Raw genomic sequence first — 24,678 nt, 5'->3', positions numbered from 1 at the left:
AATTTTGTTTTCTTGGATTTATGCATAACCCGCCTCCTCTCTGATTGCAGTAGCCTACAGTGGCACAGAGGACAACCACGGAGGACAGTAAAGTAGACTACATGTATCTTTGCTACTGGAAAAATGAGTATTCTTCTCTTCCTGGCTTGACACTGCTGTCCCCATTCTGTGTACTTGCTCTGGCACTCATCTGACCACACAATAAGATAATTCAATTTGCTAATCCAAGGGAGAAAGAGAAAAAAAACTAAAAAAAAGCAAAACAAAAAGAAAAGAAATAGTGTTCTGCTCGGTTAGTGGAGTGAATTAACTTCTCAGGTACTTAGAAAACTACCAGAGTCACTGCAATAGAGCAGTACAGCCATGCTGTACCAAAACCAGGGAAGAGTGAGTAACTGGGAATACTCCATGCAGAGGCATGCTACTGCTACTCAGTCTCTTTAATATCCATCTACTCTCAGACTTACTTCTTACCTGCATCTAAGAGCCTGCACGACACACTTCAACTACAGTGATGCAGCAGAGTACAGCACACATATTTGTGGCTTTTATTTGAAACTCCTAGGACAAGCAGGTTTTACATAATATATGATAGAAAATCACATATATTAATTTAAAATATATGAGGTCTTTTGAAAGTCAAACACAATTTTAATTAAAAAGATCATTCTACAAAAAAATGCACCTGTAAAATAAAAACAGCATCCCAGCTTTTTGGTGGTAGAGTCAGAGAAACTAAACTACAGGAGAGAACTAAGCATTTGCAATTTATTTCAATATTTTTTTGAACATATAACTGTACAACAGACAGACATGAAATAGTTTAAACAAGTAGTTTTTACTCTCTTCCCACCCTAACTTACATGCATTATGTTACAGTTTAAGTCACTTGATCACATACTATTTTTCCCCATGACACCTGTCCCATTCAATGCCCTAGATGGACTCTGATCCAGGGAAACATTAGCATCGTGCACTGAGGGAAGCTGCTCTCTGTGGACCAGTCCACTGAAAATGTGTAGATACAGAAGGATCAATAATAGAACGGAAGACATGCAGGCATTCGGTAAGAGCACTAGAAACCCAATAGACAATGAAAGACCCCCACAGGATCAATTAGTGCAGTGAAGATGTGTACCTTAGAAGAGATACACATATCTAACGCAGCTCCAAGCTAGCAGATTTGATGCTTCATCCCTCAGTAACAAACAACTTCCTTTTCTCAAATTGCAAACAGAATCAATTTTTTTGATGTTATGTAGCACGTTCTCCAAAGAGAGGGAAGTGTATGCCATTGTGTCCTTTTACAATCTTGCATTTGCTAGAGTAGATAGCAGAATTTACTTGTAGAAATTCTCCTATCTTCATGGATTCCATGTCTGACTCCCTTGTTCAGAATTTTCTACAGGAAAACCAGAATTTCTCAGTTTTTCCTTACTTTCTAGCTAAAGTAAAAACAATCTGTTCTACCTCAGTTCCACTCTGCCCGCAAAGCTAAGAAAAGCAGCACTAACATGGAAACTGTCCTTTTAGGAGGCTCGAGGAGATCTGATGGTATTGATATACATTAAATACCTTTTCCTTGCATTTGCAAAAAGTGGAAATGGTATTGCAAAATCCACGTCTGCAACTACTCATGCCTTGGGTTTCATTCCAGTCATTTGAGGAAGCTTCCAAGCTCCCACCTACAACCGAACATAGCCTTTGACAGTTCATTTTCACAAGCTGGATCTTTTCTGATTGGTATATTATCACCGGAATTTTTAAAAAATTTTGCCTATCAAGTCCATTACAGCTGATGAAGCACAATATAGGAAGAACCCGTTGTTCTTTTCAAAAGAATAGATATGGGAAAAACCCACCACACGGCCAAAAAAACCAAACAAATGTACTACCACGATGAAATAAGTTTGGTAACAAATGATATGCCAGAATGTTTATCTTCAAAAGAATTAAAGAAAACATTTTTATCTGATCCATTACAAATGAGATTTGGACAAAATCCCGTGTATCCCCAGCTGCATTATTCTCTCTATTCAGACAGCCTTCCTGATCTCCTTCAGACAAGGAAAGGGAAAAAAAGCCAACAACAACAAAACATTTACATGAAGGTGACAAAGAATTAAGGAAAATGATAATCCAAGAGTAAAGGGAGCTTCTTTGTGGTGTTTATATTTAAATTTTCTCCCCCGCTAAATAAAATATAAAGTTGACGAGTTTTCATATTAGCAGAGTTCAGTAAGACAGACTTCTCAGCATCTGGACATAAAGTAATTCCCAGAGGAAATTAATCATAGGAAATCACAGCATATTTAATCATGTCTTAGTTCAGTTTACAAAAACTGTCCCATCCCACACATCACATTATAGACACAAGCCCAAGGCCATGAAGACTGTCACAATGCTTTGAATGGCATTTCAAAGGAAAAAAGATGATCATCGCAGCGCTAGAACAGGCCTTATTCTTTCAAAGTACTTAAATATTTTATGAGCACCTTTGCTTTTACAGGGAAGAAAATAATTTCCTCCAAGTGCAGATCAGTGGATGCTACCTAATCTCCTGTCACAAGAACGCGATCCTTATGTATCTGCAACTCATCAGCATAAGCACCTACAGCCCATTTTTTTCCATCAAGCACTGATGGGCTAATTGTTGGCTCATCTTAACAAGGCCCTCAAAATACCAACGAGGGCACGCCATCCCCGCTCCCGGCTCGCACGGGCACTGATGCCCGGCAGCTGCGGGAGCACCGGGGGGGCGGCCCGGGGAGCGCCCTCCGCCCCGCCCCGCCCCTCCCCTCCCTTCCCCTCCCGCTTCCTCCGCTGCGCCGCGCTCTCTGCCGAGAATCGCCATCGGGTTTTTGTTAGCGCAGTAACCCGTTCGGCCCCGCGGCCGCCGTACAAAGTGGGCCCCGCGCTGCCCCTCGGCACCCGGGACAAAAACCCGCGATTCCATGTCTTCCCTGGGAAAGCGCCCCGAGAGCGAAAAGCTAACCCCTTCGGGAAGGTGTTTTCGAGCACAGGGGACCCGCCTCGTGGGGTGAAAATACGCAATAAGAGAAAAGGCAAAACCTGCAGATTTTCTCCATCATCCTTTCTCAGAAGACATTATTTCAAAGGAGACCGGGGGAAACGCCGCATCTCAAACGAAGAGTGTCACTGATTTTTAAATCTGGAGAAACATGCCGCCTCCAGCCCCGGGGCGGTCAGTGAAAGGGGGCAACCGAAAAAAACAAAATTAAAGCTCTGGAAAGGTCTCCGCTGGAATCACGGAAATCCGCCCCCGGGAAGGGAGGCAGGAGCTTAGCCCCAGGCCCTGGTGGGTGTGCCGGAGGCGCCCGGCAGGCGGAAAGGTGCAGGGACACGCGGGCAGCGGGATCTGGGGGCGCCGCCCGCATCCCGCCTGAGGCGATGCCCCGTGGCAGCGGCGACGTCCCCCGGCCCCAAGGAGAAGAGAAGGCGGGGGCGCGGCGCAACCTCCGGGCCCGGCGGGGACCCACAACGTGCCGGGTCCCCCTCGGCCGGCCGCAGCCCCCCCAGTCCCGGCGGGCGGGGCCGCCTGGCACAATGGGCACCGGGCGGACCAACAGCGCGACCGCGGCCCCGCTCCCCACCACGGCTCCCGCCCGACCCGCACCCCGGGGCGACGTCGGCGGCAGCAGCAGCATCATCCTCACTCACCCCTCCGAGGAGGCTTCGCCACGCCGGGGAGGGGCCGTCGCTAGCGGGTGCTCAGCGAGCCGGCATCCCGCGGGATGCGGGGGCGGAGCGCTCGGTGTCCCTCTGGCAACGGCCCCGGCGTTATTCCCTGCACATAGCGGCGGGTAACGGGCACCGCGGCGCTGCCCGCACTGCGCATGCGCCGGGGGACGAGCGGTGGCAGGGCCGCGATGCGCCTGCGCGGGCCGCAGACAATAGCGCTGCCCGCGCACCGGGCGCCCCCCGAGCGGGCGATGGCTGGAGGTAAACGTCGCTTCCCGCCCGATCTGCCCCGGCCGCGACGGGACCGGCGCTGCGCCCGCTGCGGGCCCGAGGGCGCGGGCGGGCGGACTTGCGCTGTGCGCAGGCGTGAGCGCGGTCGCGATCCACAACAAAGGGGAGAGAGGATGCGGCGACCACCCTCCCACCGCTGCCGGGGGTGGGCGGGGGCGGCCGGGGGGTCCCGCCCCTCGCGGCGTGGTGCATGCCGGGACGTGTAGTCCTGGCGGAGGCATTCCCGCCGCCCGGAGGCGTGGCGGGCTCTCAGCGTTGCCAGGTTGGGCTGCGGCGCGGGGCGGCTGGCGTGAACGGCCGGCGCTCGGGAGCCGCAGGGGTTGCGCAGGTCGTTCCTCTGGGAGCCCGCCGCGGGAAGGCAGGACGAGTGGAACTACTGGGGCTCCCCGGTGTGGGGGGCAGCGCCGGCGGCTCTCCCGGGAGCGGCGGCGTCCTGATGCCGGCGCCCCGCGGGGAGCGCGCCCTGGAGGAGTCCCTGGAGCGGTACCAGAGGCGCCTCCGAGGTGAGCGGCCCTGGCGCGGGGTGAGGGCGAACTGCTCCATCCGCGCCCGACCGCCCCTGCTCTGGTATGCGCGGCTGGCGCGCCGCCGTCCCGCCGCCTCCCGAGCGGCCGGGCAGGGTGAGGCGGCGCGGCACCCGGCGGCGGTACTGAAGTTGCTCCTGGTCCTCTCCGCAGCCGATGGCCGTGGCTGTGAGTGCTGTGACACGTGCTGGTCCCATCGTAACTTGGCTTGGATGGGGCCGCTGCTGCTTCAGGTGGGGTTTTGCTCCCTGTGAGGCCTTTGGCCGCCGTTGAGGCATCGGATTCTAGTCGTGCTAAAGATGAGGGCACGAACTGATTATAATGGGACTGATTATTTCCCACGTCATTGACTGTTTTTGTACCAGCCGCCTTGTCCATGAAGCAAGGTATATACCTTAGCAGAGAACACTTCAGTCTCTCAGCTGTGACACCTGGGCTTTACCAACTTTCAGATAGTCACTGACTAGTCAGAGGAAGTGTCCAAATTCTGACGAAAGCCTCTAGGTAATTTGTGGGTGTGAACCCACTTGACGAAAATAGTTGTGTTCTGGGCACAGTGCCCACACATGACCTGTTGTGATGCTATTTATATTTTTAAATACCTATTCGATTCTTAGCAAGTATTTTGTATTTCCTTCTTGAAATAGCATCAGTTCTTTCTGTGGAAGGTATGTTTCATTTGTTCCAGAAGAGAGAAATTTGAAGAATAATTTCTATTTACTTTGCCTGTTGATGAAGTGGGCAGGGTGGTAATGCTGCTTGACACTTGCAGGTAGAACAGCTAAAATGACAATTATCAAGGCTGTTTAACTGTGTGTAAGACTACTATTAGAGCTCATGATATCTAATGATTGGACACATATTCTGTTCATTCAACTTATTTGCATTTAATCTTTAACTGGATCCCTTTACACTGGATCCATTATGTTTGTTAAATAATTTGAGCACCTGAACTTCTGGTGATCTGCTTCCCTTTACATTCTTGAAAACAAGGACTTTTTTTTTCAAAAAATGCCAAGATAGGTTTGATTTCATACATCCAGGGTTGCCTTTTAGTAGAAATCAGTCGGATATTGCAAACATAACCCCAATGCATGGTGATATAACCTAAGTTCCATTATATTTCTCAAAGAACCTCTTTATTTCTCAGTGATGTACAATTTTAACTCCTTTGAGCTGTACAGCATTTCTCACATCATCACTGTTAGGAATTTACTGTAGGACAAACAGATCATTATTACTCTCAAAGTGGTTAAATCTGATTCTTTACCTATTTTTCTTATATAGTTGTACAGCTTGAGATTCTTCTTCACATTGATATTGTCCCTGTCATCTGGATTCTGAAATTTCAGGTGGCATGCCTTGGGCGTTATTTGATGGTTTCAAAAAGCAGCATTCTTAAACTACCTGTAATGCTTGACATTATCTGGGCCCAGGCTGACACATGGCAACAGGTTATCACCACCCATGCTGAACACCAGAAGAATCATTTTACAGCCTTACTCAGTTTGAGGGAAGAGTGTATAAGTTCTCAAAGAGTAATTGATTATTTCAGTGCCTTTGTTGCAAAGGGAAATCCCTCAGAAGACAGGGAGCCCAAGTGTTCAGTAAACTGTGTCCTGTGGCCAAAGGGCAGAAAGCTGGACCAAAAAATCTGATTAAGACCTAACGGGTCTTAGAACCCAACAGAGTGACTTTGATAAAATAACAAAGATTCTATAATGCAGCTTTTCCTAAATAGTGTAGACCTCGTATAATGAAAGTCTGTAATGCTGTGTGTAGTACTGAGTTAAGAGAGTGGTATTTTTACAGCTGGGGTTATTAGGTTACTGTGTGAACTTTCACACAGTTGAGATCATTCCAAAAGAACCTTAAAAACTTTAGGAGATAATAACATTTCTAATAAAAAGTTATTCTCAAGGGAGTAGAGGTATTTTGTAAAGGAAAGTAAGTGGTGTGCTGTAGTATTCATATTAATAACTAAAAATTTACAGGCATAATGTGAATGTGCAATGGGCCTTCTACTACACCATTGCCAAGAGCAGGGTGTGATGCCTTCCTGTTACTTTCCAGTTTTCTCCCAGCAGAATTAAATGGAGAAGACCATGTAGAGCCCACTTCTTTTTTTCTAGCATTTGCCTGGTTCCTCAAACAGAGAACATTTAACTTATTTTTTATGTTGAGTTTTCTGCCTTTTCAGTAAAGAGCACTGGCTCACTGTTGGGCCAGAGATAGTATAAGAGGAGGGGGAGTCCATCCCTTTTAGGTACAGTCGTCTTGTAAATCTGCCCTAAGAAATTGTGGAAATTATGTTCTGTATTCCACTGCATTACTGAGTGCGGTGTCCTATGTAATTTCAGAGAACGAAGATGCAAACTGTAAGAGGAACTGATGAAAATATAGGACTTCTACAAATAAACTTTTATGTTGCGGCTGCTTTATGCAACTTCAAAAATAAAGTAGGAGAGATGTGAAGGCAGAGTCATCTTAGGAAAAATGAGCATGTGGCCCAGTTACCATCTCTCCAAGTTAGCTATGACACTGAACCAGCCAAGAGTTACACTCTAAATGGTAATCTATAATTGTAAGGTTTTTTGCTTAGGCTTTTTATTTTTATTTGGTAGTTGTTTCTAAGTCTTCTTCTGAACACATAATGTTCATTTAAGGGTGGAGAATCTGGCAGAAGGAACTGAGAAATGCTTGGGAGTCTTTCACACATGAGGGTTTCCATACCTTAGGCAAGTGCTTTATGCTCTGCAAAAAGTGCTGGTTTAGGAACTCATGACAATGAATACTGCAGCTCCAGAGAACACTTTTCCAGAGAACACTTTTCTCTTAAAGATGGTAATTTGGTAAAACTGTGTTGAAAAACCACTTAGTTCTCATATAATGCAAAGCAACAATGAAGTCCAAGAAACCAAATTAAAAGGATTCATTATTTTGAAATATCTGAGCGTTACATACATCTTGGGACTTTTTGAGGCCTAGCTAATGAACAGCCTGGTGTTGCTCATTGTTGCATGTAATATCCTAACAGCACAGGTAGTAATTGATAGGATACTTTTAGTCTCAAAACTGCCATACAGTATGTTACTAGCATGGTAGCATGCCTGTGTTTGGCAGCCAATGAAGAATAGCTGCATGTCAGAATGATAAGTAAATTCCAGGATGGAAAAAACCTCAAAAAAACACTTATAAGCAAATTCTCTGTTTCAGTATTTTTCAGCAGCTACTTGGCTGAAGTGCTATCTCAGAAGAGGTACATGATGTATATTTTAGATTTTTAACTGTCAATAGAAACTAAGTAAAAGTTGATATACTTTTGCACAGGAAAGTTTTCTTTGAATGGTCATAATCTTTCTGTTTTCACTAACTTGTCTAATTGTCTGTTTTGTCAGTTATTGTTTCACATAAGTTTATAATTTTTTTAAGGCCTAAAGAATTGGTGTAATTCCTTCTTCTTTGACTTTCTAAGACCATTTTCTGATTGGGAACCATGAGATATCAGAAAGTGAAGCTGTTTATTGAATTTATAGCCAGTAACTTCATGTTCCTGTAAACATTACTAGAACTGGACTGTCAGCTTTAGATGGCAGACTTACAGCAACTTTTTCATACAGTTGTAGTTTGTTTTCTTTAATTTATGCTGCTTAATGCTTCTACCAGCTGGAGTTATTTTCCATGTCTTTCAGGCAATTCTGTTGTTTTGGATGGTTGGTTCCTTTGCTAAACTCTCCATTAGCTCCCAGAGTATTTTCTATGGCATTTCCGAGTTCATGAATGAGATAACTTTGGTGCTTTCATTTAAAGGAGTACTCTTTTTAAGCAGTCTTGTGCAGTGTCTGAAAAAACATCTCTTGTTCAGGCAATGCTAACCCAGTTCAATGCCTTCTCTGTTTTTTTTTCCTGTTTTCACTTCAGTGGCAAATTTTTCTTACACTGATTTTTATTTTAATTATTTTTTTAAAGTATTTTTGTTTCCCCCCAAGCTGATTACTACTTTGGAGATACAGCTACCTCTTCATGTTGCATTTTACTTCAGAGTTTCCTGACTCTGTCTTCTGTCTTCTTTTTTTTCTTTTTTTTTGACAAGTTGAATGGATCTTTACTGTGCCTCCAATGTAAAAAAATGTTGTTCAGCAGTAGGATTGACACTCCTGTATTAAAAAAAAAATCTACCATTTATATTTATACAAAGATACTTCTATGGAAAAAGGATACCTATATTATATTTTCAGGGGGTAATACTTAGATTTTGTAGTTAAAATGAGTACAGAAAATAACCGTAGTTATCAATGCTTCTTTCAGGGCAGATAAGTATCTCTATTCATCATGTAGAATATGTGTCATGTTATTTTTGAAGATTAATTAATGTTTCAGTCATGGCTCTATTGGTTTTGTTTAAAGCATTATGCTTAACTGAACTTAATCTAGTCCAGAGTTGCATTCAAGTTTAGATGAATAGAGGGGTAGGAATATCTTTGTACCCGGAATAATCCTGGATTAGGATTGCTGGTTGCTTCTGTCTCTGAAATAATAAACAGTAATATATTTCTTTCTCTATATTGCTAAGGTGTTAGATAAGTTGTCTGCCTGTCCATTGTGTCACGTACTACCTGGGATTCATGTATGATAGTTGACAACTTGATAGCATTTTTATGGAGCAATTGTTTTTTTGTGTTTTTTTAATGTATTGAGTTTGATTCCTCAGGTTTGGGTGCTAGCTTGCCATTTTTCATAATTGTCTCAGATCCTTTAAACACTGAAAACCAAAGAGTTTTAAACAAACAAGTGGGTTTTTTGAAGTTTTAACACACGAGTCCAATTTCTATTATATCCTCAGCTGTTCCTATAGGAAATAGCGCATCAATGATGTTTTATCATAGAACAGGAACACATGTTTGGATTTCGTTTGTAGAGTCTTGTTAAGATGTAGAAAAGAAAGATGCTGATTGATTTTGATATGCAAATTGTAGGACTACATGTGAGCAGTTTTCTGTAATATGGTTTTACTGAGGTCCTGTTTCTATAAAATGTATTTTTACAGGAGTAGCCTAAATGAAGAAGTTAAGTTGACTGTGGGAGCACATAAAAATTAATTACTTCTAAATTAATTAAAAAATTATCATATTATTAACCTTTAAGCAAAGGTTCTTTGGTGTCCAGTCGTTTTCATCCACAGAGGTTTTTTCAATTTCTTTCATATTTAAAAAGAATATTTTTACATTGGCAGAAACAACAACATAACCTTTCCACTCACTGATGCATCCCTTACTTTGGAAAAAAAAGTGCTATAATGTACTTATTCCCTTTTACACATCCAGTTCCACTCTTCTTTGTTGTATGTAAAGCCACACCATCGTGAACTCCTGACTCCCAGTTTCTCAGTGGCGAGTGGTTTGCTTATGGCAGCAACATTTGTAATTTGGAAATAGGCAAGCTTTTAAGACATTTAAGCAAATACTTGATGAAGCTTTCAGGAATGTGGTGACATTATTCCAGAGGCGGGAAAGAGTAGTCAAAAAAAACCCCCAGACATCAGTGTCCCATCGATAATGGTTTTAATGTGTTTCACTGTTACTGACTGTCCTGTGTATTTTATGGGAGAAGAATACATGGTGTAAGAAGATCTATGCTATCTTTGTGGATCAAGTACCACCTTTGAGATCAGAAGCTTTAATATTACAAAGACAGAAGTTTAGGAAAAACCAATATATATGGGTTTGTTTAGTTTTGGTTTGATTTGTATTGTTGTTTGTCACTGGCTGTGGAGCAAATACTGATACTCAGGTCCTCTGACAGACATCTACGGTGAATAGGGAAATGAAGGAACTTTATTGCTATCAGATAAAACACCACAAAATACGGCATTGAACAGTTCTTGGCAACAACTATTTGCAACATAGTTTGCTAAATATCTAAGCCATTGCATCAGTGAGATACTTCTGGCATTTCTCAATTAGCTCTCCCACCCTCATAGCATCCTGGAATGCTTAAGAAAGGATGAATAGCATAAGTATGCCAAAAGAGAAATATTTGACCTAAACCCCTCTTTTTTGAGTCATTGCCTTGTGAACTGTGTTGGGGGTTTGTTATACTAAATTATGACTGTTTGAAATGTGCCTTTTATGTCTTCTTTTGCGTTAAATTTATTAAAGGGTGGAGTACCCGAAAATGAAAAGACATGATGTCAGCCATAAGATTACTGGGCTTTAAAAATAAATGCTGAGAGAAGATTAATAGGTCAGAAATGGGTCAGGTTTTCATTAAAAATTAGCATTGCTAAAAAAAGAGTGATGGTTGGCATACTGGCCTGAGAACCGTGTTCTTAAATATAATGCTTTTTGGGGTGTTATTTATATTTTATAAGCTGTTGGTAAGTTACAACCAAGCTGAGAAGAAGACCGAAAAAATGGTGAAAATCATTAGAGTGGGCAAAAAAATCAATTTCCAAGCTTCAGTCAGGATGATGTGAACTTGAAAAAGATAGGTAAAGTGAAGGCAGAAATACATATCTAGCTTTTGTTTTCTGACTTGAACTGCTATTTACCTTTCCCTTTGGAAGAAAGGAGCTATTAATATTTTTGTAACCAGCAACATATGTTATACTCTGAGGCATGTCTTCTGAATTCTATCTAACAAATAGATAGAATAACAAATAAACTGTGCTTATTTGTTTAAACTTTTTTTTTGCCAGTGACGTAAATATATTTTCAGTTACTTATGCATCATATCAATTTAGAAATTACAAGCATGTAAAAATAAGTTAAGGATATGTGTTGCAAAGGTTACCATTTTTCTAGTTGTAGCAGTTGCTCCAGTAGAAGATGTTACCTTGTAAACTTGACTCACAAGAGTGAAATTCCTGTTCTGTGGGCAGTTATACCTAAATGTTTCATGCATGATAGTCTTAGGGGACAATAGCCCTCCAAAGAATTTAGGGCTAAATGAAGAAAATGGCTATGATTTTATGTTTCTGGAAGTCAAGTGAGGTTTTAAGAGTGTGAGTTTTTGTTTCATTTTAAATTAGTAACAGTTAACTATTAATGGAACTTTTCTGATTTTGTGTAGTTTTGACTGGTAGTCGTACATGACTGTGACATTACTTAGGAGAAATGTAAAAGAAACATGTCTTCCTGTATTCATGATAAAGTGCCTGTGAATCATGTTGGAGGACTGTCTCACCAAGTGTGTACCCTCTGTGACTGATGTACAGGTCATTTTCTTGGTTCACTTGGTACTACAGCAGATCCTGCTTTGCTGAACATTGCATGAAGCCATACTACTTAGGTTACTACTCTGTCTTTTCTAGTTAGTATAATACATTGCTTAAAGGGAAGTGAAATGAAATACTCATCTTCCAACTACACAGGCAGTTGAAAGAAAGAAGTAATAAGTGAGTTGTCCGAGATCCTGTGGTGTGAACTAGACATATCATTATCTAAAACCAAGCCCGTATTTTGTGACTTCCAATTCAGTTGTCATCTCTCGGCTACAAATCTCTCAAATTTATTTTCTGGCACATTGGAAATGTTAAGCTGTATCAGAGGGATATGGCATTTATGACTGGCAAATTTTTGGTTTTTTGTGAAGTCAGCTTAAAAAAGAAATATAAGAAAATTAAATTTCTTAAAAAAGAAATATAAGAAAAAAATATACTGAACATTAGAAAAGACCACTACTGTCAGTAGGTCAGTTCTTGAAAATATTTGTAATTATCTGGAAAAAAGTTTTCTGTTGTGTGTCTTGGGGTTTTTTTTTCTAGAATAGTGTTATTATTTATTTTTCCCACTTGTTCAGAAGTCATCAGTCTTTATTAAGTAACTGTTTTATGTTGGCTCAGTTTGCTGAATTATTAGTTTATATACTTAGGTATTTGTTTTGTTGTGTGACACATTGCTTTGTAATGTGTGGTGGCATCATAAGAAAGAAAAAATATTGTTCCTGGTTCCCACTCCTCCATGTTGTATAAAATACAGCATGAGCTTTAGGTTCATTGAAAAGTACAAAAAGTGTGTATGTTAGGAAATGTTCTAGGGTCAGGTATATTATTATTTGTGCTGCTGCAGAATCCTAATGTGTTGAGGGGCTAAGATGCTATTTATAGCTGCTTCTTTGAATATTTAGTAAATATTTAGCAAGTCTTTTGTAAATATAGTAGTTGTTTTGGCTGTTTGAATTAGGAAATTGCTTTCAATGTCTGAGTTTAGGTCAAGTAGTCAAGGTAGACACATGCTGGAAGCTTTTAGTTCTCTCATGTTTTTTCCAATTAAAATATCAGTCAGTAAATACTTTCTTTTATGTTGCTTATTGTGGCTAATGATGTGATTATTTTTTTTTATTTTCAGAACGTGCTACTGAAAGCATCCATCAACTGAAATATGCCTTGGCAAAAGGTGAGGATGACATTGGATTTGACCAGTCCTCTGTGGACGAGGGCAGTGATGATGCGGATAAGGAAAATGATGACTGTGGGAATGCGGCCAGGCAGGAACTGCAGCACAGTCATGCAGGTAAGATTACTCTGAAAGCAAATGGTTTAATCATTTTTAGAAATTAAAATAATTTATTTGAAAAAAGTAATTATTCTTGTTATAATGGTGGGGGGGTTTTGTCTCTTCCTAGTTAATCAACTTAAAATTTTGCTGCAACATCAAGAGAAAATGGAAAGTGAAGTCTCTCCATCAAGAAGGAAGCCATCATTCCGTGTATGTTTCTTCTGGTTTCCTCTGTGTTGTTTGAATGAATGGCATGCATGTTGAGAACAATTTTATAGTATAGAGGGAGAAAAAGAAGCATTGAATCGTTTTTATGTTGTTAAATACAGGAGATTGCGGATACTATGGCCAGACCTTTGTATGCTTTTGACCACAGTGAAAGAAAAAGGAATCTATAATACAGGGTTAGGCTTTTCTCCTTTTTTGTTGATCATGCAGTGTGGGTTATTCATCCTTTTTGTTTTGGAAACACTTGAGATAGACAACGTGGAAAAATTTCTGTAAAAGTAGCCTCTGTTTTCCTTTGACTGTACCTCAAGTATTCTCAACGGCCTTCTTATGCTGTAACTATGCTTTTTCTTTAAAGAATTAGAAATGTTCATGTAAGAACAGGTTTTTTAGTCCTCTGCCAAAATGCAGTGCTTTCTGTGTGGAATTTTGTTTATACCCTTACAAGGGCTTCTAGGTTCTGCTTTCTTGCAGCAGAACTACACAGAAGTATGTGCAGTGCACAATTTAGTTACAGAGCAGCTGCTAGTTAATAGCATCTCTATGGGAAAATAATTCAAAGATATTACAGTTTTATCTTTTGACAGCCTTCACTGGCTACTGTTGGTTTATACTAAGCAAGACAAGCAGCTCTTTGCTGCCAAAGTTGAGGTAACAGCAGAATAATCTAAAGCCTGTATTCCTGCTGTGTTGCTGTCAGCCTGTGTAAAGAGCCTAGCTCTACTGTCTTGACACTGAGAAATTTGATTTAAAGTTAACTTTTCTGAGTGTTCTAAAATTCATGAGTTTAATATGGTTGTCCTGACAGGTGTTTTGCCTCATAATGGCATAGGAAAGAGTTAGTGTTTGTAGCTCAAGGGAAAGATGGTTGGTTGACCTTGGCATGACATGAATCAATATCTGTTTGTATTTAGCCTGGGAGGGAAGGGAAACAATCTTTTATTCCAACTTTGGTGAAGTTTTCTACTTGTATTGGGAAGTTTTAGTAGAGTGGAAAATTCAGAAAACAAAATACTTTTATTTAAGAAACATGGGCTAGTGCTTTCAGGGAGTGGGTTAAAGAATGGATGAATAAACAGAGGAAAAAATGGGAATGTACTGTATTGGTAGGGCATTGTCTCTTTTCTTCCTCTTGAAGTTTGCAGTAAGAGACATTCTGTGACGTGGTATCCTTATTCTCCTTAGCAGCTGTCCTCTACCTGCTCGCTAAATAGGATGTGAAAGTGTTCTGAAGACAGACGAAGTTTAAAGTTCAAAAAAATGTGAAAGTGTAAAAGTGTGCACACACCAAAAAAAATCGCAAACCCTTATAAAATATGAGCTTCTCTGGTGATTTACTGGACACTGCAGAAATCCTTCTTGTATAAGAAGAACCCAATTCCCCACAGGTCAAGGAAAGCAAACTTAGATTATCAATAACCTTAACGTTTTGCTTTGAGTTATGCTGAAATACCTGATGACTGTTGAATACTGTATGACTGCGTGATCTGCAGCTAACTATAATATTTCACAGAAAGTATACTGTTTAGTAACCTTTACCACACTTCATACATATAAATTACATTGTCTTAACAAAATTCCCTTTTCTTTCTCTTTGATAAGAGTTGCAATAGACATCAAATGAGTACATCTTTTTGTTGATTACATCCAAACAGTTTGGTGGAAATTTTCCTTTTGCTCTACATTTTTCTACCTGAGGTCAAGGACCAGCACAATTGCTTTGTACAACAAATGTAGTTCTGCAAGCTGGATTTTGGTTAACCTAGCTGGACCCAGCCTCTGTTCCTGACACTGCTGTTGTAACTGGAGTTTCTGTGATGGATTCCTGTTGTTTCTTGCCAGTTTACAGGGTGGCAGAGTTTCTCTAATTCTGTGGATTAGATGTTTGAAATTTGGGGCATTTGGGAAAAGTACAAGGTGGGACAAATTATTTGTGATGTTGGCAAAACTTTGTCACCGTGTAGAATGCTGGCTTTTAAAGCTGCTAAACATTTCTATTTTATAAATCCTTTTTAATATTAAGTATGCAAATGTGAACAGGATTTTTGAGACTCAGGCATAAATGTTTCATACTGATCATATGTGTCTTTCAGTTCTGATTTTAATGTTCAACCTAATTTAAATACATGCCTCCCCGACCATTGTTCTTTCACCCTACAATATGTTACATTATCAGAACATTAATTAAAAAATCCCAAATAAATTTCAAATCAGTTTATAACAATTATGTTGTAAAAAAGGTTAAAAAAAAAGTCACAAAGAGATGCTCTCTTTATACTGGGAAAATATACTACATGTTATTTTCTTTTTAGTGAAACCATTTCTTACCACTATTGTTTACAGTACACTGATGTTTCTCAGGTTAAACATTAGCACTGTTTTTCAGTGAAAAATAATTTGTATAAAAATGGAGTTTTCCCATGTTTTCTAACACTGGTGTGGTGTCATCTTTTCAGGGAGGCAGCTGGAGGTGTCAGCTGCAAGGTGTTCATTACACTTTCAGAGAAGAGGGAGGGATGAATAGAAGCCAGAGAAAGAGAAAGATGAGTGACAAATATTATCGGGCTATATTGTATATACTTTACCAAGTGTGGTTCATTTCTTTTAAAATTTATGAAGTAGTTAATATTAACAGACTTTAAATCAAGGTGAATTCTGAGTTAATGGAACATGGGACTTACATGCACTGAGCCAGGTGGAATACTTTGCAAATTTGGAGTTCCTTCTCTAAATGTTTTTCCAAATGGTTCTAGATATACTCCATTTCTCTCCCCAATCATAGTTCCAGATACCTCAGGAGTTCCTGAAAATGAGTTCTATGATCTTCAAGTCTTTAATTATATTTAAGAATATGGAATATTTTTGGACAAAAAGATATGTTTCTGAACCAAGATCACAGATGTTAGGATTGTATCAGTTTCAAACTAGGTAGGGATTGGCATAAAGATGCTTGTTTTCCTTCAGAATCATGAATTAATGCTAGAAATGTACCTGTTGTTCCTCTGAGAGGATTCCATTAACAGCTCTGTGTGCATTTTGAATCCATACCAGAAAAGTGTACGTTGTATTCTGTATGCAAGCAACTTCTTATTGCAATAAGTGGGAAACTGGAAAATAACACATACTATTCTTTATTTCCTTCAGAAACCCCCTGAAGCTGTACCTGGAGACTCACCAGCCCTTTCTGATCTCATTCCTATAATCAATGATCAATCACAGTACATTAACCATTTGGAAACAGAAGTGAAGTTTTGCAAGGTATCAGACAACATATTTGACCTATTAAAACCCTGATCCCCCAAATATGAATAACTGCTTTAAAAGCAGCTTAACTTTGACTTGAGATTGCTTGTTGTAGTGACCCAAACTGAGCCAAATGCAGTTCGGTAGATCCCTTACCATGTGTCTCAGTCTCTGGTGTTTAAGGGTATTTAGGGCATTTTTATGTCCTAATACAAATACAAATAAGCTTTTTTTTTTTTTTTAAACAGTTACATGGGAATTCAAGCTGCAAAAACCATATATCTTTTGAGTATTCTTACTTCCTCTAAAAGGGTTAAAATAGTTGAGAATGTTAATCTAGACTTTGGGTCTCAAGATGTATTCCAATGTTGATAGCTGTCTCAAGGAGCCTTTTACATGCTGACCCTTTATTCTATAGGAGGAGTTGGCTGGGATGAAAGATCGAGTACAAGCAGTTGTACTTGAAAATGAGGAACTCCATCAGAAACTGAAATTCTTAACTGCAGAATACACATTGAGAGAACAAACTCTTCTAGATGCCTCGGTAGGTTCTTATTTTTTGTCCTTTTAATCAGTGCTCAGGTACCTGACCTATTCTTTTTATGGAAGGCAATACAAATGGTTGTCTGCAAACTGAATTTTAGTCAAAATTTAATGAGAATTTGCAAACATGGATTTCCTTGGGTAAGATCATTGTCATAATCTGCTAACCTAATTAACTTGTTTATTGGTTCTTATATTCTACTGAAATTTATAAGATTCAATACTTACACAAGTAGCATTTGTTTTAAAAAACAGCCTACATAATTACAACTGAAACATTAATATTTTTGTTTTAGGCAAATCCTCAGAACTCCTGGCCTGTAGGTGGTAAAGACTTTAGCATGCGTCAGCCTGTCACCTCATCGCCAGCACATAACAAAGATCAGGCTTTTGTTACAGCAGTTGCTGGAGGCATAGAAAAATGGCCTGTAGAACTGGTTGGTATAAACTTTCTTTGCAGAGTCCTACCTTTGCAAAAACTTTCAGTGCTTTGTTGTTGCTGCAGTTCTGATGATTAATTTTGTAACAGACACAGGAGGGGTTTTGGTTGACTGAACCTTAATCTGAGCTCAAATTTTATGCTCTTAAACCTCATCTTCTCATTGTGCCCTAATTAATATTGTGCAGTTAGATACAGATGGCAGGTTGTATCTGCAGATGTTGACTTTCCACAGATAAGTCTTGTTTAAAGATGATGGCTCCACTGTACTTTGGAGATTCTTAGCAGTAACACAATGCCCAAGCAGGTGGGAACTAGCTGATGTAATTTATGTAGCCCTCTACACAAGCTCTTTTGTAATGAGTTGTTCTGTTCCTGGAGCAGCACAGGCTCAGTGAGGTACAAAAGTAGCTTTGTGCAGTCTGCTTTCTCTAAGCTGAATTACAAGCTTTTTGCTTTTAGACATGCAGAGGTATCCTGGTGATTTAGAGATGATGTTGTCTCTATCCTATATTTTTAGTTTGGCAAGATATTAATTTTTCTTTTGCTCTGGAGTAGTAGGGTAGCATTGCTATCTTTGGGGAAAAAAACTTGGTTAACTGAAAAGTTTTGATATTTTTTATCCGTGTGCATATGTGCACTCTGAAATGTATAGGGTACTGTAATTCTTCAATTATATGTATTTGTTAATTTTTTTCACTGACAAATATAGTTTTCTTATTTTTGTGCTATTATTTTAGAGCTGAAAACCTTCTCAGTGATCCCTAATGCCTGCAGTTGTTTGAAAGCTAGGTTTTACAGTAGTTGCATTTTTCATCTGCCACATTTAAAGCAAGAGAATCGTGTTGATTGTGACTTCTTTCGAAGTGTCATAGTGAGCTAAAATTGTAGTGCTTTATCTGGTTTGTTATCACCACTGCATTTAACATGAGTGTGGTTGATTCATATACCTTGTTCTTCACCAGGTAATAAAAGTATTATCACTGTATTATACACTATATTATAAATAAATAGCCTGTCTACTTCCAGTTCTTCAGAATTCCTCTTTAATATCTGCTGACTTATGGGAAAGCAAGAGCAAACTCAGGATCATGAATTTGTGTAAATCATTGTAGAGGGCTACTGTTGGAGCTGAAACAGTTTGCCATATGAGGTTCTGGCAAGATATACAGAAATAAGAAAATGGGAAGGTTGTTCGTTTTGTAGACGTTCAGAAGTGTGAAATATTTAGGTTTCTCTGCCACTAGTGTTTCAACAAGTTTATTTCCTTGGGGGAAAACAATGAATGTGGGTAAAGTCTAGGTTTATTTGTAAAGACTATTATGAAGAAAGCAAAAGACACTTATTTTCTCCCATCTTTTCTAAAGGAGAATCTAAAACTTCTTTACCAAGAAAAAGTCAATATCCTTGATGCTCAAATACAGTCTCTAAGGTAAAGTGAAATGTTTACTTTTTTTTTTTTCCTTAAAATGATTGTTAATAAATTATCACTACATATTGGGGACCCCTGGTGGCCTAGTGGTTAGGATGCAGCACTCTCACTGCTGCGACCCAGGTTCGATTCCAGGTCCCCCGGGCAGATGGAGCTCGTTAGCCCTGTGAGGCCATCCATCTATGAGAAGGTCACTCTAAACAAACCTACGTCCTGAGGACCTCACTGCCATTGTCCAAGCTTGCTTGGCCCCGGCAGATGAACCTTAGGATTAAAGGGTGGGCTCAGTTCAGCTCATGCTGTGTCTCACCTAAAAAATCCATTGCGCAGGCTGGAAAGGTAAAAGACCTTTCCCAAAATCTTCGTTCGTGAAGACTGACCATTATTATTTTATATATCACTACGTAACAGCACGAACCACTCTTGATCTGAATTTAACTAGGAGAATGCCTGAATGCCTGAATGTTGTGTTTTCTGACAGTATCCCTGAAAGCTAGTTTTGTGAAAAATTTTCTCAAATATAAATGTAGCAAAAAAAAATTGAATGTACTGCTACTTTATAGTAACAGTAACAATATAAGATGTCTTTATCCTTTTTACCCTCTTTCCTCAGAGAAACATGTCTGCTAAGGTACACCAATCAAAGAAAAAAAAAGCAGTTAATATTGTATCTTGTGTGAGGCCTTCCATAATTACCAATCTTCTACTAATATTTTATACTGCAAATTTTAGAGATCTTCAGCATCAAACTAGTTTAGGCCACATAATGATTTTGGAGCAGGAAAATATAATTTTGAGATTTTCAGGCAGTGTTTCCAGTTGTGTAACTTGCATATCTTTAAACACAAAAATATTTGAAAGTAAGTCCTCATGTACTCCTCAAAATATTCAGGGTTTGAATAGGTAGCAAATTACGAAACAACAGAGGAAGGGGCAACCACTTTAAGATATGGTTTTCAGGGCTGAACTTCCCCTTGTACACCTGCATGGATGATACTGCTACTGAATCTGTTTATTTATGCTTTTCCCTAAATAGATTGTGGTTTCATATATCTGAAAACTCTAGGCTTTTCTGTCTATGTAAAAAGAGTTATTGGTAGGGAGACAAGTTTAAATAATACTGTCTGCAGTGGTGAAATCTGAAACATGCAAAGCTAGCTGGTTAGTGAATGTAAACGAGGATCTTAAATTTCAGCTGTTTTTATTTTTTTTTCCACTTGGCTTAAAGTGTTATGTATACTCAGAAATAATTATTGGAGGCTAAAGTAGTCTGAAAATTTCCTCAAGTACATTATTCAGCCTCGTGATTTATTTCTCCTAAGAGGCATGCTCTTTCAAACTGTAAGTTCTGCAAAGCTAAATTTTAATTGAAGTGAGAAATTATATCACTTTCAGTGATATAATAACTGTCTTTAACTTTAAGCATGAATTTACATAGGACTTGCTGATTTCTTTCCAAGGCTTTCCAACAATAGGTCTGTTGTACCATGACTGTCTAAGGATATATGCAGAGCAAATTCTGTTCAGGTTATAGTGGATTATATTTAATAGACCAGCTACTAAAATTGGAAAAAGTGCACAGAAGATTTTCCAGATGGAAATAAGCATCCATGCAGTGTATATATCATGTGCACGGTAAATCTGATGCAACCAGAATGTGTCAGACTTCTATGTGTGTGCTGCCCAGATGGCCTGCATAACAAACCAAAAGCTTTGGATTCATTGCACAATTTGTCAAATTGATCTATATGTGCACAGTGTACATTTGTCTGAAACTTCCTGATGTTAGCATTCCTACTGCTTGCAATCTCCCCAGCCTGACACATGCTTGGAAATTCTGGAGAAAATTCTTCAGAGCACCTGGTAAAAATTTTGGAGACAAGTGAAAAACTTGGCCTGTTTTTCTGCACATTTGTTTGACCTCAAGTTCATGTACATCAATGGATCAGAGTGAATGTGCTGAATAGATCTGGATTCTTGTCTAGAGAGTAGAGAATAAATATGAAGTTAGTGATATTATTAATAAAAACAACAGAAAATTGTTAGGGTATTGAAATATTTATACAACTGGTAGTGTTTCTTGCTAATGAATCTTATACTCTGTTCAGATAATATCTAAGCCTACAAATTTTTTATCTAATAATTTTCTGATACTACAGGGGGAAGGAACAAATTAACATAATATTGTTTTCTCTATTAATAACTTAAAGTGGGCAGTTCAACTGTTATTTTGCTATTAAAGTCTTTCTTAGCCTACTGAAATGTGGAAAATAATTACAGAGATTCTTACAGTTCTTTTTAGTATATTGGACATGAATATAAGTTGTAGGAATGTTTGATTTCACAAATAATATTTTTTATTTCTTCTTTCTAGAAAAGACCTTTCAGAATCTCAGAAGACATGCAAAGATTTGGAAGGAAGGCTGAAACAGCAGAAGTCACTTGTTTCAGCTGCAAATGGTAGTCGGGTTGGTGGAATGTGCCTGAAATGTGCACAACACGAGGCAGTTCTTGCACAGACTCATTGTAATGTTCATGTGCAGACCATCGAAAGGCTAACGAAGTAGGTTTGGGGGGGTATTTATTTTGTCATTGAAAGTATGAATGCTTACATTAAACCATTTCAGTCTCAATATGTTTGGTTGTATTCATAGAGAGGTGTGCACTTATGGAACAATATACTCCCAAGCTGAAATCATAATGCTAAAATCAATGAATTTAGGTCCCAACCATTTTGAAATCAATAATTCAGTTTTTCTACTTATTTCAACTGGGAAAGAACGCTATGTAATTACCATGTAATTATGGTACCTTGGGCTATCCAGATAATGAGGCTATTTATAGTCTTTTTCCTGCACTTTTTGTGCAGGAACTCCTTCTCTCTGTCAGCACAAATATTGTGGAAGTCCATGTATTTTGATTGATTATTTCCTGCAACAGTTCCTTATCTTTCTGTAGTTGGAATTTTTTCTGGCTCCACTTTGTTCTCCTTGCATTTGGGGAACTTTTCGGATACATCAGCAGTAGGTCAGGTGCTTGGGGTAGGATGCATTTCCGACCAAAAACATGTGTGGTAGTTCCTCCCTGACAATAAGTCAGGGAAAAGAAGTTCCATTGGATAAAAATAAATTATTTGCCGCAACGTTTTTTTTAATTCTAGCTTTTATTTAAATATTTTTTTAAAAACAGCTATACAGACTGAATATATGAAATTCAGAAACCCCAACAGCATTAAATTTCTTTTTCATATGAATTCTGCTAGTCAACCATCTTGAAAAAAACTCTCCCTCTACTTGCTAGTAATAATGATAGGGCACTTCAACTTTCTCAAACTTGGTTAAACAGCCATTGATTTGTTGTCAGATATCTGAAGCTTCTTAGGATTTCTGAAGTTTTAGAATGAGCCTGCTGGAGATGGAATAGTGGGTCAGTTAGAAGCAAGGAGACTGAAGGGACATAGTCCATAGTATGTGTAGTCTGTCAAGTGGATATTATCCCTATGCATTTGATGGCTATTGCCAGGATTTATATATTTTTTTCTAATATCAAGTCCAAGAATTTTCTGGAAAAGTTCTGGTCCTGAAAAGTCAGTTTTCAAAATCTACATTTGTAAGAAAAGTAATTATTTGTCACAAATGTTGGAAAATATGAACAAACTATAAATCAGTGCACTCTTGTCCTCTTGTATTATAAGGCAGCTCGAAGGAAAAGATTTGAGCTAACCTATTTTTCTATCTTAAACCATTATTTCATTCAAGATTTAACAAAATCTAAAAGCTACATCTACTTGTGATGCAGTTTATTAAAACCAAAGTTATTTCAGTAGGGATTTTCAAAGAAACTTTGTCCAATTCTTGTAGAAATTAAATTTCAAAATATGGCTGTTAGTTCTCTGACAAATACAAAAAAACGTTTCACACAATGTCAAGAAAAGAAAGAAATGAAACCCAAACACAGCAGTTTTCAGCCAGAATCTCAAGTTGCACCTCAACTACAGATAGTTAAAACTGTAAAAGTTTTTAACATAACAAAATAATGAAAAGGTGAAGTTAAGTATTAGAGTTTTACCAACTCTACTTCACTGTTTAGTATAGATCTTAGTTTCTTTGTTAACAAAATTCATAGGAGATGTAGAATCAAGGTGGCTTATTGATTAGTTTAGTTCCAGTTTGTGGCAAAGGGATACAGTTCTTCATTTTATATACTTAATGATCTGAATTACTTGTTGAACCTAATCCTTTCTTTTATTATTTTTCCCCTTTTTTACCTTTAATGACAGTGTAATTCCATATTGCATCAATCTGCTTTTCCAGAAACATGCTTTTATTTATTTTTTTTTTAGCATGGATCCCCATTTTGTAATGCCCACAGAATGCGCTCAGCTTCAGCACATTAATGACTTAAGACCTGCTCTCATTATTGGCATTTGTTCTAGTGGTCCATCCTTCTGAAGTGAAGGACAGGTCATCAAGCGAGTGATATTTTCAATGTCTGCTAAGCTAGCAGTATGTGTTCTCTTTCACTCTTAACCCATGAGTTTTAGTCTTGCTTCACTTACCACCATCCTTATGTGTTATATCTGTTAATATTTTATATTTTATGTAGATAGTGTTAGGTTTTTTTCTCTTACGATATAGAGGAAATATCTTGTTTTTCTTTATATGCAGGGAAAGAGATGACTTGATGGATGCACTTGTTTCACTGCGACAAAACATAAAAGAGATGCAACAAAGAGAATCTGATGCTTGTAAGCAAGTTGAACATGCTGTGCAAATGGCAGAAGAGGCAAATTTGGAAAAAATAAAGGTAAATTAATCCAGAAATTAGAGCTTTTCAGTGTTCAGTTCTACTGCAAATGTTAGTTTTCATGCTAATGAACAAGTATGTGTTAGACCTTTGTCATATGTTGATATGATGTAGTAGATTTAAAACAATTGCACTGTGTGACTGTTTCTGAGCAGTAACATGAACTCTGGATTTGAGTTCTTGAATTTTCATGAATACTGTAGGGAGTGTTAAATTTTTAAATTCTGATATAGCTTCACAGCTAAGTGATATAAATTCAAAGAATTTTCAAAGGCATTCATAACATGTAAGAGGATAGTTTTTGCATCACATTTCTGACATACTCTGGAAAGAATAGTTAAAATGCTTACAAACAACTCTTTTTTGCCTCAGATAAGAGCAGTGCAAGAACTGATTAACTGTCAGAGCTCTTTGAAGATGAGAAGTCCTGTCTAATGTTACCTGCAGGAAGCTTTTGGTGTTATGTAAATGATAATCTTAAAATCAGTTTTGATCTAATGCTTGTGTTAGCTCTAGTTCTATACACCATCAGTCTATATTGGCCTAAATTATTTTCTTGATAGGTAGTGACATCTACTGTATTATTAGTGAATTACTATGGAATTGAGAGTGTGTTGGTTTGTTTTGTTTTTTTTAACTAAATGCATACAAGATTGATATAAATGCTCTATTGATCAAATTGGTATTATTCATCCAGTGCTGCAAGAGAAGTGTACGTGTGTGTAGGGTCTTGTGGAGTGCTGTCTACTTGTGTATAAGTCTGAATAGTAGTCTGGTTTTTTTGATACTCAAAAACTTTTTTAATATGAAGGAACGGGAAGAAATTTTTTACTTATGCTGCATTAATTTAGCATTTTTACATCTACTGGTATATTTTGGTAACTACAGTCCTCTTTTTTCCAGTCCTATTCTACTCTTCAGCGCTGTTTTTGTTGATAATTAGCATGTAATCCAGTAGAACATTCCGTATAA

The 24,678-nt window shown here is 38.7% G+C and overlaps 2 protein-coding genes across 19 annotated transcripts in view; one reads left to right on the top strand and one right to left on the bottom strand.

Annotated features, from left to right (window-relative positions):
* Window positions 1–3,820, bottom strand: part of CEP170 (centrosomal protein 170) — a 101,059-nt gene extending 97,239 nt beyond the window's left edge. For all 12 annotated transcript variants that reach the window (XM_027684012.1, XM_027684003.1, XM_027684021.1 and 9 more), the window contains exon 1: window positions 3,682–3,820. The gene's annotated coding sequence lies outside the window, so the exon portion shown is untranslated. The remainder of the gene's footprint in view (window positions 1–3,681) is intronic.
* A 56-nt stretch (window positions 3,821–3,876) lies between these two features.
* The window catches only part of SDCCAG8 (serologically defined colon cancer antigen 8), a 108,028-nt gene continuing 87,226 nt past the window's right edge, over window positions 3,877–24,678 (top strand). For 5 of the 7 annotated variants that reach the window (XR_003534307.1, XR_003534312.1, XM_027683951.1 and 2 more), the window contains exons 1-9: window positions 3,877–3,963; window positions 12,866–13,030; window positions 13,143–13,225; window positions 16,388–16,501; window positions 16,905–17,030; window positions 17,326–17,466; window positions 18,836–18,900; window positions 21,275–21,463; window positions 23,568–23,706. Coding sequence is in view for 4 of the 7 variants with exons in the window: in XM_027683951.1 (XP_027539752.1) it covers window positions 3,891–3,963; window positions 12,866–13,030; window positions 13,143–13,225; window positions 16,388–16,501; window positions 16,905–17,030; window positions 17,326–17,466; window positions 18,836–18,900; window positions 21,275–21,463; window positions 23,568–23,706 (1,095 nt within the window). In the remaining 3 variants the exon portion in view is untranslated. Of the gene's footprint in view, window positions 3,964–4,255; window positions 4,497–12,865; window positions 13,031–13,142; window positions 13,226–16,387; window positions 16,502–16,904; window positions 17,031–17,325; window positions 17,467–18,835; window positions 18,901–21,274; window positions 21,464–23,567; window positions 23,707–24,678 lie in introns of those variants that run through there. The other 2 variants (XR_003534313.1, XM_027683944.1) reach the window with 1 other exon arrangement.

Source organism: Neopelma chrysocephalum, unplaced genomic scaffold (genome assembly GCF_003984885.1).
Source record: "Neopelma chrysocephalum unplaced genomic scaffold, ASM398488v2 Primary Assembly neopelma1_23, whole genome shotgun sequence".
Taxonomy (NCBI): Eukaryota; Metazoa; Chordata; class Aves; order Passeriformes; family Pipridae; genus Neopelma; species Neopelma chrysocephalum.
Note: the sequence above shows the minus strand (reverse complement) of the source record. Positions and strands in the feature narration are given on the sequence as shown.